Source organism: Drosophila albomicans, chromosome 3, assembly GCF_009650485.2.
Source record: "Drosophila albomicans strain 15112-1751.03 chromosome 3, ASM965048v2, whole genome shotgun sequence".
Taxonomy (NCBI): Eukaryota; Metazoa; Arthropoda; class Insecta; order Diptera; family Drosophilidae; genus Drosophila; species Drosophila albomicans.
Genome location: NC_047629.2, coordinates 34,739,494 through 34,751,642, shown reverse-complemented (window position 1 = coordinate 34,751,642; position 12,149 = coordinate 34,739,494). Strand labels below are relative to the sequence as shown.

Genomic DNA, 12,149 nt, shown 5'->3' with positions numbered 1-12,149 from the left:
GTAGAGATTATAAGTAATTAACTACCAGACTTGCAACTTGTGTTTCGTTTAGAAATTGTTAAAAGATACCAACATTTGGAAGAAAGTATGCTATGAAAAACACAACACTTACGGTAACTTCTCAACTTTTAAACGAAATCTTTTGCCTCCAACATTATCATTTATATAGATTAATTTTAAAGATCCCGCTTTATGGAAACAAAAAAAGTTGTCTGGTATTTCTTCAAAAAGGATTAGTTTTAATAAAGAGAAAACAACAACACAATTTTAAAAGTTGCGCATTTTTTTTTTAGAACATTATTGATAGTGTGACCACACGAGTAAGGTGAATGTTAATATTTTCATTATGAAATTGGTATATTTGACATGTGTGTCAAAAAATAGTGTTATATTTTGAAAATCATCTTTCGGTCACGCTGATTCAGACCCCTAAGTTTTTCGAAGAACAAAAAGAACGGCAGGACGAGGCAGCAGTTTCAATTTCATTCCTAATTTATAGTAACAGTAGTAAGCAACCAGAAGAACACACGGCAAACAATGCCTTCGGCTGCTACCACATTCACCAACAACAACAACACCAGCAATAGCAAGGAGAAACGCGCCTCGGTCAGCTCAATTGGTGCGAGCAGCATTGTCGGCAGCGGCGTGGGTGGTGGCGGCAGCGGCGGCGGCTGCAACAATAGCAACGCAAGCAACGGACAGCATAGCAGCAGCAGCAACACCAATCTCGCTGAATGTGCCAAGACTGTTGTTGTTGCAGCGGCGGCAGCTGCAGCTGGTAGTGCAGATAGCCAAACCGATTTGACTAGCAGCAGCACCAACAACAACAATAATGTCAATGCCAAAACGCTGAAATTGACGGCTGCTGCGGCCGCTGAACCGTACAATCCGATGAAGCAAATTCTGGTCATCATTGAGCACAAGATTCGCAACTTGGAGAAGCGCAAGGTAAGCGTGAAACATGGACATTAAAGTGGGACATAGTATGGTCTGCCATAGCCCACCATTTTTTATTTTCATATTCGTGTTCGTCGCCCGCTTTGTTTCAGTTCGTTTTTTTTTTTTTTGCTCGTGTTGCTTGTTCCCTTTGTGCACGCAGATTTTTCGCGACGCCATGTTTGCTATCTGACAGCGTTGCCAGATTGTTAGTCGTGATTGTAAGAATAAAAAGTTTATTTTCACTTTATGCTCGACTTGTGCAAATGCATTTAAAAATTTCAAAAATTTAACATAAAAATATTTATTTGGGTAACGGTTTTATGCACAGAAAGTGTAATTTGTGCGTGCGTTTATATAAAGAAATTCTTTCGTGTTTGCTGCAGGCCGGCGAAAATTCTGGCAACGTTTTTACTGACGCATGTGGCCCGACATTTTTAAACTATCGTATTCCGATTGGGTTTCGATTCGCGCTTTGTTTGTTTTTATATTTTGTGGGCAAAGCAAAGAAAAACATGATGCGTCGCAAATGTTATCTTCTAAACAATGACTCATGCTTCCAATTTTATTTTATGTGTCACTTATTATTATTTAGACCAAACTAGAATCGTATCGGGCTATCCAAAGTGGCGGCAAGGAACTGAGCTCCGATCAGGCAGCTGCCGTTGCCAAATACGATTCTGTGCTGGCGACTACTGAATTTGCTCGTGACTTCTCCAAGCAAATTCAGCAGATGTGCAAGGAGGCCGAAAAGGAGCAGAAAAAACAGGCTCGCAAGGTAACACAGTACATTAAGAGTTTGTGAAATTGCAATTGATTAACATTAACAATTGAAACATGCAGGACAACCAGGCAAAGACTGTGGCCGAGACTGCTAAGATTCGTGATCTCTTGGTTATGCAAAACGTTCTCTCCTGCTTCATCGATGAGCAGGTGCGCAATGATTTCTTGACCGGCGAGAATGGCGCCTGCAAACTGGAAACTAATGAACTGGCGACGCTCGAAAAATTGTAAGTATTAGCAGGGCATATTTCTGTTAATTAAAATGCCGTTAAGTTTCGTTAACACTGCCTTAACATCTGAGATGCTGTTAAGCTCCGATAATGCCTATTACATTAGAAATATTTGTTTATTTATTATAAGGCATAGAAGCAATAGAATACTAACGGTATAGATTAAAGAAATTTGTATCAAAGGGAATAGCCAATAAAAAATTAGTGTATTCATATAATTAATTTCTGTTCTGTAATTTAGCTGTGTGGAGGTGCAAACTCGTCGACCGGAAACGGCTGAGGACATTAGCTTTCTGACGACCGCTCAAAAGGCTGCCGAACTCTTTGCCATGACCATTAATGCGCGCGCCAAGCCTTATGGTGAGCTGACGTTCGAGAAATTGCTGGCGCTCTTCCACAAGGTTCAGGATTGCGGCTATTTGGACAAGTACTATTGGATTCCCTCAACGGATCAGGGCAACAGCACGGACAGCGGCACGGCTAGTGGTGAGGGCGAGACACTGTTGAACGATGTGGCCAACAATGCTGACGTGGCGGAAACTTTGATGTCTGAGCCATCGGTGCATAATTCTTTGGAGGAAGGTCTGGATAAGCTGTCAATTGGCGATGCTGCTGGAAATGTGTTGCCCGAGCTTCATCAGCAGGAGCGTGCGCATCTGTTGCACGAACCGCCGCAGCATCAGCAGCAGCGTGTGGTTGTTCAGCCACCGGGCGTTTATAATGCTACGCCAGCGGCTGCTGCAGCGGGCAATGCGACGACACCTGTGCATGTTGTGTATACAGCAGCGGCACCGCCGCCACAGCAACAGCCAACGCATGTGGTGCCACCGACGCAGCATGCACATCCCCATCAGCTGCTGAGCAGCCCCGTGAATCTCCAGGCCTTACAGCAGCAGCCCCAGGCGGGCGTTGCCGCTGTGCCGCCGACGGTGCCACCGCAGCAACAACAACAGCAGCAACCGCCGCACTTTGGGCCGACGACAGTGCGTGCTGTGGAGCATAATTACTTCAAGCAGCCGCCGCTGCAGCAACCACCACAGCAGGCAGCAGCTGCAGCCGCTGCTGCAGCTCATCATCAGGCAGCAACGCCACAGCAGCAGCAGTTTATGCAGCAGCTGCGTCCGCTGTCCGAGGTACTTGGCACCGGCAGCTTCCACTTTCTGCAGGACAGCGAACTGGATGCTCCGGTGGAGGTGATTACTCCCCAGCAGCAGCAGCAACAACAGCATCAGCCGCAGCAACAGGCGCCGCCGCCGCAACAATTGCCAGTGGCTGGTTTAGTCTTCGAACAGCAACAACAGCAGCAGCAGCAACAACAACAGCAGAATCATGTCGATGAATTGCATACCATAACCACGCTGACCTTTACCAATCAGTCCTTCCCGTCCCTGCAGCAGCAACAACAACAGCAGCAGCAGCCTCCACAACAACAACAACAGCAGCAACAATTGTTCTCGCCAGTGCTGATTGCAGACCAGCAACGTCAACAGCAGCAGCGCATGCTGATCGTGGCACATTTGCCGCCACAGCAGCAGCAACAACAACAGCAGCAGCAACCACGACAACAACCGCCGCAGCAGCAGCAGCAAGCAACGCCAGCTCCTCAAGGAATTGGTATGCAACCAGGCGATGTGACTGCAGTGTTTCCCTATGACAGCGCCGTTGTTAGCTACGAGCAGCAGCTACAGCAGCAACTGGCTCTTAACAAGCCGCAACAGCAGCAGCAGCAACAACAGCAGCAGCAACATCAGCAGGCAAAGCACAAGGGACAGCATCCACAGTTTGGAGGCTACAGTGAAATCATTGAAAGCGATGTGTTCCAAGCTGATGACAACACGAATGCAGCCGCCACTGCTGCGCTGACCAATGTGCTCAAGACTCAATCATCGGCACTGGTGGAGCAATCGCCAGCTGTAGCCACTGCTGGTGGAGCAGCAGCAACGCCACCTTCCGCTGCAACCAACAGCAGCAGCAACAACAACAATAGCAGCAACAGCAGCAAGTGGAGCAGCGAGATGAATGCGATGAGCAGCACTGCATCGAATGGCAGCAACAGCAGCACTAACAACAAGCAGGAATGGTCAACACCACGCGACAACAGCAGCGGACGTGGAGCTGGTAACTACGACAACAACGATACTGCCAACAATCACTGGAACAACTCCAACTCGCAGCAGGATAATGGCAACCAGGTGCGTCGCAATTCTGGCAACTATCAGCAGCGTCGCAATGGCGGCGGTGACGAACGTGGTCGCAATGGCGGCGGCAATTATCGCTCGAGACAGTACGGCAATTCGTCGTCTTCGCAACAGCAGCAGAATGGACGTAACAGTGGCGTTTACTTCCGCAACAATGAGTCCAACAGTGGAGGCGGCGGAGGCAACGGCAACAATTACTATCAGAATGGCGGCGGCGGTGGAGGAGGAGGTGTTGGTGGTTACAACAAGGAGTCGCGCTATGATTCATCTGGTGGCGGCGGTAATTCGTATCGTGGCCAGCGCGGTGGCAATCAACGCAACGGCAACGGACCCTTTGGACGTCCAATGGGTGATCGTGGCCGCAACACGGCAGGCGGCTCTGGGCCGGGCAATGGCGGTGGCGGTGGCGGCAGCGGTGGCTACGTGAATCAGCGTCAATCACAGCAACGCATGCCGCTGAGCCTGGAGAATAAAAACTGAACAGTGAGCGTGAGAAGAAGCAGGAGAAGCGTCGATGTCGACGGCGGCGCAGCTGTTTGGCCGTAGCCCATGTATTAAACGAAAAGCTCCTCTCACACACACACACGCACACTCTCTCTCACTCACACATCATCTACATATTTACTATATTAGCACCACTCTCACACATCCACATCCTTCACGTTCACACATACTTTACACGCAGCGTTGCCACGTTAGCAGTCGATTTACCGTTAGTCGGCAACGCGCAAAAAAAAACTCCAAAAAAGAATACAAACGGAAACAGTTTGCGCATTTTTTTCAAATACAATTAAATGTTTCTATATAATGATTTATTTAATTAATTAATTAATAATAAAAACAAAAAAAAAACATAGTAATTAGATGAACACTTAACAAAACACCACACGACAAACAACAAACATACAGGAAAGTTCAAAAACACATACACAAAACAAAAGCAACAACCAACAAGAATATAATGTAAATTGGGTTTCTAAAACCCAAGAGCAAAATACAAAAACAAATTAAATATATTTAAATTGATTGCAAAAGAAGCGTGCGGACAAACAGCTGCGACTTGAAAAGGAAGGAAGCGAAGCGAAACGAAGGAACGGATACAAAACTAAAGAGGAAACGAGAAGGAGCTGAGAAAAGTGCGTACAACTTTTCACGTTAAAATAAATACATGGAAACAGAAAATAAAAGTATTTATACGTCTTAGCAATTAAATTACATTTTTGAAACATACAAATTATATTTAATTAACTAATATAATACATTGCGAATGGATGATGAAAATATGAAAAACAAAACAAACGAACGGAATGCAACTTATGTAATTTACTATAAACAAATATATTTATAGTTTGTGCTCTTACTACAATTTATTTTCTTTTTTATTGCATTTGGTTATAAATCTTTGTTTTTTCTGCCAGCACAGAGCAAAAAAATTTGAAATGCGCGCATATATTTAATAGATATCTACAATGAATTATATGTAGAGAACTGTATTAACAATTATTGCATTACAACATTATGCCCCACTTATGTGCATTATAAACAAAGAAACAAACATGAATTATGTATTTGCAAAATAGTACATTAAACAACAATTATATAAGTAGCAAATGTTTTTTCATTTTGCAGGCCATTTGCCTGAATTGAAACTTAATTTGAATTGGATTCGTTAAGATCGAAATTGGTTGAATTTGTAGATGGAGCTGCTTTCGTCAGGTGGGCAATTGAGATGGGTTTATAATTGGATTTGATTTCGTTAAGTAGAAAAACAAGTTTGCTTGCAATTGGAATTTCTTTCGTTAAGTGATTTTTCGTTTACAGTAAAACTTGCCTAATGCCTAAATAAATACAATTCATAGTTTCTAAGATTGCTTGCTCTTAATTTCAGTTTTTGTTGGAGAGTCGCATAGAAACCAAAGACCTGCCAATATAAATGATATACCAATGCCGGATAATGTCGACAGCGGCTCTTGATAAACGAGTACACCTAAAATGAACTAAAGTTGTCTAATTAGAAGAATTGCACTTAAGTACTGCAAGCAAATACAAACCGATAAGACATAATTGGAGGCGGCTGTCAAGACGGTTGCCGTGAGTGTTTGCTGTGACATTTGCAGCGCCTTCAGAAAGTAGCGCATGTTGCAAACATTGCAGAGTAGCATAAGGATCAGAGGCAGCAATTGGATCAGTGCAACTTCTAAAAGAAAAACAAAAGAAATCCATAAAAGTTTGTTGGCAACAGCATTCTGTTTTTACATACCCACATACGAATTGCCGGTTGTTGATTTCACCAAGCGTAGGGCGCTAAGATAGCTGGGCAACTTGCCAAAGAAGCTGCCGCCAGCAGCGCAAGCGCCAGCTAAAAAACTATAACGATATTTTAACAGAGCCTCCATTTCAAAACAGCTGTCGTACTCGGTGTGACCGCTCGTCGCATAAGAGAATTTTCTGCTGTAGACGGCTGTCGGCTGGTTTATAATACAAATTGCGGCTTGCGCATTTTTAGTACATTTTGAGAATACAAGTTGCGGTCACGCTGACGAGGCAAGCACATTTTCGCGAAGTACAACAACTGAATTTCTTCCAAATAAGCCAGTAGAAATGTACGAGTTGAAAACTTTGTTGCCCCAATTCGATATCAAACTGCCCACCTGTATGTACGACTTAAAGAATGTCAGCCTCGCCGCCGGCGGTGCAACAGCAGGAGACACCGCAGTAAGTGCAGTGCAATAACGTTTCCATCAGCTGCCGTGGCCAATTTTAGAGATGAGCGCGAACGTTACTGTGACTCAAAAGAGTCACAGTGCTAAAGTGACAGTGATATTTGTTATACTATTTAATGGTTGCACAAGCCTCCAGTAAAGATACTTTTCACTCATAACGCAAACATTTCATTTTCATGCAATTCAAAGCACATTCAATACAATAATGGCGTTACGGAGAGTGCGAGCAACCCAAAAAAGTCAGTAACTTGTGCACTTGATTTGGACATTTTAGGCCGACAAATACAACAATTGCTAAAGGTTAAAAGAAACAACATCTCTATATACTAAAAACACACAACAAATTATCAATCTATTTATAAACATTACTCTGACTAACGCATAATACGCACGGTGCTTGTGTTTTTTGTCTTTTGTGCATACTGTGATCACATTAGAAATGGGCGCATGATGAAATGTTTAACGCTAAGCTTCCAATATACCGGCTTGTGAAGTCAACGATGACGTCAATGTCATTGTCACGCGCCCATCTCTAGTTTACATACGATTGTCATCACTAAACGTTAGCACTGCTTGCACCTGTCTGATGTATAACGTCCTTTGTCTACTTGCAGCAGGAGGATACAGCCGCTGTGGTGAAACGCCAGGACAAGGTGCTGCAGCAGCTGGAAGAGCTAAAGGCGCAATTGGGCAAAATACGCGCCAGCTTAGGAGTGCGAGTATGTGGAAAGACCATCCAGCATACGACAGCCTACCAAAATGGAGGCCTTAAAGAGGTGGGTATTCGAAGAAAGTGTGGTGGAATTTAAGAGATATAAAAAAGACAATGCCTTCACCAACAGGTGCCACTGCAAGATGTTGTCGTCAATGGTCATCCCAACTTTATACCCTATGCGCTGTTGGCTTTGAAGAATGCTTGGCGTGATTTGTACACCATCGATGTGAAGACGTTCACACACTCGACAATGGCAGATATTGGGCCAGCTGCCCGTGAATTCGAGGCCAATCTGCCAAGGTGCCGGTTAACACGGCATTGCCCAAGATTAACGTAACGCTGATCTGGAAGAACTGTAAGCAGAACTATTTAGTTATTTATCAGTCATTAACTTAACTCTTTGTATTTACTGCAGGTGAACACACGGAAATGATCAGTTCACCTACTATGTATGTGCCCATCTACGGCGAAGTGAATATCATCAGGTATTTGGGTCGTGTTGGACCCACCGAGTATCGTTATGAGAACTCACCTCTCTGCAATGAGATCGACGCCGTGCTCGACATTTGCTATCAACTGCTGCGTTGCACCACACACAAAAGCCAAGTGGCAATGGTGCGATTGCTAGACAAGCGACTGCAGCAACAGCAGTACTTTGGTGGTCAACAAATGTCTGTGGCCGACATCGGCGTCTACAGTTCCCTCATTCGCATGCCTGCCATCACTGACAAGGATCTGACACCGGCGCTACTGGCATGGCGTAAGCGGGCCAAGCTCGTTACCCAGATCTAAGGACTTTACTCTACTCAATGCGAATGAAAATAAAGTGTTAGCAAAAAATTAAATATAGTTTACCACGCTTTTTTGTTGGCATCACAATTACTTAAGCAAAAAGCTTCTAGAGGGTGGAGAAACAAATAAAGTAAAATTTATTAATTTATTATTGAATAAATTATTCTATTAAATTAATACATTTTTTATTAAATTTGAACTTTTATTAAAACTTTGTGGTCGTGTATCCACAAGTAACATTTCTAAAAAACGATTTCCTATAAAACTTTAATTACGCCCATTTAAAATGTTGAAAAAATATGTAAATTTTTTTTCACTGGCTTCTCTATGTCAAGCAGTGGTCTTTACAATTTTTGTTACTTTAACATCTGTTAACCGCGCTGTTAATTTGAACTTTACGCAAGTAGTTCAAGCTCAGTTTGAAGCAACACATCGCAATCAGTAACTATAACTGAACATTTTGAAATATTAATATATATTAGCATAGTTTTAAATGTTAAGTTGGGATATTAATTGCCAAACGAACCAACGACAAAAACTTAGCACAAAATACAGTAGACATTTTGAAGCACTCCATTAAATTGGTCTCAATACACTGCAGTAATTTTGCAAGCAGTGCAAACGAAAGCAGTTTATCAAGCAGTTGGTTCACAGCTAAAGTAGTTACAAATAAAAATAAAACAAATACAATTAATTAATTAAACAATGACTTTCAATCGAACAATTAGCACATGCAAACTAAAAAACTCGTATTTTTTGTTGTCATTTTATTTGGCTTATTTATCTTTGCAATTTAATTTATACAATGCGAACTTTTCGTTTCTCTATATTGCAGATTTAGTTCTTTTTATTCATATTTCGGTTTTGTTGCACTTACAAATTGCTTAATTTCTACATTTTAGACATTGACAATCCACTGATTTAATCCGCAAATTTTTATATGTAGTTTTACGCTTCACTTTAGCTTTTTTTAGGATAAATCTCTCCCCATTTGGAGGTTAATTTTGTATATTTATTTTTTAAAAAATCCTCCCCGCATAACCCACTCTTCCGGCATATATATATGCTTTAATCTGTAGTTTAGTATATATATATATTTTTTAAATAATAATTTACAGCTAATACATTGTATATATATTCATATTCAGTTGTTTTTGTTGCTTTTCTTTGTTGTTGTTGAAAGGATTCGCAAGCTACCGAAACTCGATTCAATGGATTGGTTCAAAATACAAAATAGGCCTGACCAGAAAACTGAAGCTAACTGGCTGGCTGAGGGTTATTAGCTGTTTTGTTGCTGGAGCTGAGTTTGATTGGCTGACTGGTTTTTACTTTTAGTTGTTGTTGTATATAGATGCAATAACTTGTGTATCGGGATAAATGACATAAGCATAGCGATTTGGGGTTGATGTTGTATTAAACGCCTCCTAGCTCGATTCACGCACACACAGACAGATTGTTCACACCAGACTTCGATTTAAATGCTACACGGAGGCCTAGGGCAAGGAGCTATTGAGGAGAAATTGCAGATGCTTCTGGTTGTGGTTGCAGCATTATGAGGTTTCGCCCTTGCCGCTATCATCGGCAGATTCGGTGTCATCCGCTGAAGCGCCACCAGCTGCAGTTGTTTTCGTTGCAACCAGACCGTTGTTGTTCTTGCATTTAGTTTTGCTAATCGCAGCACTATCGCCATTACCCTTTTCCTGCCGGTTCTCTTCATTTACGTCGTCGTCATCATCGTTGTCATCCTCATCCTCTTCATCATCCTCATCGTCGTCCTCGTCATCCTCATCCTCGGAATCTGTGGGCAAATCTTCAGTTTCCAAATCGAAATCATCATCATAGAAATTCGCATCCAGGCCCGACTCTGTACTGGGCTTAACCGTTGGCTTCAAACAGTAATCCTCCAGTGTCATGGGCACCACAATGCCCTCACGCTTCGCTTCCGCATTGGCAGCCAGCGCCTGTTTGCGTATGATATTCGGATACTCGTTGTCCTTACCCTGCAGTGTAATATTAGAACATGAATGGTATCATAATGAAAAGCCAACTGCTTACCTGCGAGTCCCGCCATCTTCGATACATCACCGAAGCATCTACATTCGCCGGCGAATAGGTGTTGGGTTCATTGAGCAGCGATATGACCGAGAGGAGAATGGTACGCACATTCTGTGTGGGATTCCAACGTTCGCAGGGCAGTTCTCCACTCTGCGGATCATCGACCGGAGGATGTAGTATCGATATGCATAGATCCCCGTTCTCGTAGACGTTCGGATGCCAGACCTTGGTGAGGAAGCGTATGGATGGCGGCGAATATGGATAATCATTTGGGAATTTCATATGTGCCTTAAAATAGCCGCCCTGATACAAGGTATCCGGTGGCCCAAATATGGCTACTTCCCATTCAAATAGATTATCATCGTTCATTAGTTTCACACGAAATCCCTCCACCGGCTCCTCTTGCAGGGATTTGTATTCCATGGCCAGGGCACGAACTGCTGAGCTGCTTGGCTGTTGCGTTGATGTTGCTGTTGTCAGTGTGGATGTTGTTGTTGTTGCCCCGGCAGCGGCCAAGAGCGTTGACGACGCATTTTGCGATGTGGATGCAGCGGTGGTCATTTGGTTCACCTACAAGCAATAACAAAAAAAAAAAAACTAAATAAATCAAAACGAGCGAATGTTTGTGTGTGTGTTGCTTCGAATATGTATCAGACGTCCAGGGTCAATATCTTATACGCTGACGCAGCCGAGGGAAGCAGAGGCAGCGGCTGAGGCAGAGGCAGCAATAACAACAACAGCAGCAAAGTCGTCGTCGACGTCGTTGACGGATTCAAGGTGAGCAGCGGCACTCACACATACAAACACGTACACACGCACACTTACAAGTTCATGCATGCATGCATTCAAATTGTTGTTGCAAATGGAACTTGAAAATTTTTTGTTTTTTGGATAAGCGATTGTCGCGCTTTTGTCATCTACTATATTTTAAAACGTATGTATCTATTTGGCCAGAGCGAGAGCGAGAGAGTTTAGAAAACGATGCGTTTTCCGTTGCCCTCCTTGTTCTTACTGTTGTTTTGTTGCTGGTATTAGAGTTACTCTTGTTCTTGCTGTTGTTGTTATTATGGTCGGCGTTGTGAAGCAGACAACAAAAATATTTTTGAGACAAAACACAAATAAAAATTGACGCATCAATGTGCGTGTATGTGTGTGTCACAGATTTTGTAATTGAACGCAAACAGCCTATTGTGTTACAAATACGTACTTCTTTTTCACTGATAAACGTGCAATGAATAACTTGCTTAATTAACTGACTTGCTTTGTATTTGTATTCACTTCTTCGTTTGCAACAATTTCACATTACACATATTCGCCATAATTAGAGATTCGATACTAAGCCGTTGCAGTGTGACCACATTTGAAAAATTTTAAATATACGGTTTTTCGTCAAAAATATACTGTTCTCACAAAACAAGCTTTAACTTCATTTTGAAAATGTAAAACTGGCATTACCGTTAAAGAATTAATTGCTTTTGATTTATTTTTCTTTTTTTAACTTTGTTGTTTAACTTATTGTTTGAATATGGTATTTTTTCCCACAGCTGATAGTGAATAAGATTGTCAACCGCAATTTCAAAAGTAACATAACATTATATGCCAAAGTTTGGCCACACAATTATTTTAAACTAACTTTGGTAATCGTTTGAGGTAATCGATAAGGCAGTGTGCTTGGAGACATTGAAAATGTTATTGCTCTGTCAAGCTCTATTGGCTC

The 12,149-nt window shown here is 42.5% G+C and overlaps 4 protein-coding genes across 8 annotated transcripts; 2 read left to right on the top strand and 2 right to left on the bottom strand.

Annotated features, from left to right (window-relative positions):
- The first annotated feature begins 422 nt into the window (after positions 1 to 422).
- On the top strand, positions 423 to 5,446 carry LOC117569482 (caprin homolog). The gene is made up of 4 exons (XM_034250652.2): positions 423 to 948; positions 1,532 to 1,714; positions 1,780 to 1,946; positions 2,191 to 5,446. Exons 1-4 carry the CDS (start codon positions 538 to 540, stop codon positions 4,625 to 4,627), a joined length of 3,198 nt encoding a protein of 1,065 aa, XP_034106543.1. The 5' UTR covers positions 423 to 537; the 3' UTR covers positions 4,628 to 5,446.
- Positions 4,792 to 6,659, bottom strand: LOC117569487 (uncharacterized). 2 transcript variants are annotated; one of them, XM_034250667.2, is made up of 3 exons: positions 6,408 to 6,659; positions 6,199 to 6,344; positions 4,792 to 6,144 (listed from the first exon to the last, which is right to left on the bottom strand). In XM_034250667.2, exons 1-3 carry the CDS (start codon positions 6,541 to 6,543, stop codon positions 6,010 to 6,012), a joined length of 417 nt encoding a protein of 138 aa, XP_034106558.1. In that variant the 5' UTR covers positions 6,544 to 6,659; the 3' UTR covers positions 4,792 to 6,009. The 2 variants fall into 2 exon arrangements, with proteins under 2 accessions (XP_034106558.1, XP_034106559.1); XM_034250668.2 differs by having other exon boundaries at positions 6,199 to 6,341; positions 6,408 to 6,568.
- Positions 6,658 to 8,554, top strand: LOC117569485 (probable aminoacyl tRNA synthase complex-interacting multifunctional protein 2). The gene is given in 5 exon segments (XM_034250665.2): positions 6,658 to 6,862; positions 7,485 to 7,646; positions 7,713 to 7,875; positions 7,878 to 7,940; positions 8,001 to 8,554. Coding segments are annotated over 5 exon segments (879 nt in total). The 5' UTR covers positions 6,658 to 6,748; the 3' UTR covers positions 8,378 to 8,554.
- Positions 8,555 to 9,547: 993 nt separating this feature from the next.
- LOC117569484 (ubiquitin-conjugating enzyme E2 R2) lies at positions 9,548 to 11,796 on the bottom strand. 4 transcript variants are annotated; one of them, XM_034250662.2, is made up of 3 exons: positions 11,640 to 11,796; positions 10,433 to 11,002; positions 9,548 to 10,377 (listed from the first exon to the last, which is right to left on the bottom strand). In XM_034250662.2, exons 2-3 carry the CDS (start codon positions 10,991 to 10,993, stop codon positions 9,928 to 9,930), a joined length of 1,011 nt encoding a protein of 336 aa, XP_034106553.1. In that variant the 5' UTR covers positions 10,994 to 11,002; positions 11,640 to 11,796; the 3' UTR covers positions 9,548 to 9,927. The 4 variants fall into 4 exon arrangements, with proteins under 4 accessions (XP_034106553.1, XP_034106554.1, XP_034106551.1 ...); XM_034250663.2 differs by lacking the exon at positions 11,640 to 11,796 and adding an exon at positions 11,445 to 11,602; XM_034250660.2 differs by lacking the exon at positions 11,640 to 11,796 and adding an exon at positions 11,258 to 11,418.
- Positions 11,797 to 12,149: the final 353 nt, after the last annotated feature.

Coding starts and splice junctions, on each gene's coding strand:
- LOC117569482 (XM_034250652.2), top strand. CDS start 538: ATGCCTTCGGCTGCTACCACATTCACCAACAACAACAACACCAGCAAT. Junction 949..1,531: donor GCAACTTGGAGAAGCGCAAG/GTAAGCGTGAAA, acceptor ATTATTATTTAG/ACCAAACTAGAATCGTATCG. Junction 1,947..2,190: donor CTGGCGACGCTCGAAAAATT/GTAAGTATTAGC, acceptor TCTGTAATTTAG/CTGTGTGGAGGTGCAAACTC.
- LOC117569487 (XM_034250667.2), bottom strand. CDS start 6,543: ATGGAGGCTCTGTTAAAATATCGTTATAGTTTTTTAGCTGGCGCTTGC. Junction 6,345..6,407: donor AACCGGCAATTCGTATGTGG/GTATGTAAAAAC, acceptor TTTTTCTTTTAG/AAGTTGCACTGATCCAATTG. Junction 6,145..6,198: donor CCTCCAATTATGTCTTATCG/GTTTGTATTTGC, acceptor AGACAACTTTAG/TTCATTTTAGGTGTACTCGT.
- LOC117569484 (XM_034250660.2), bottom strand. Junction 10,378..10,432: donor GAAGATGGCGGGACTCGCAG/GTAAGCAGTTGG, acceptor ATTACACTGCAG/GGTAAGGACAACGAGTATCC.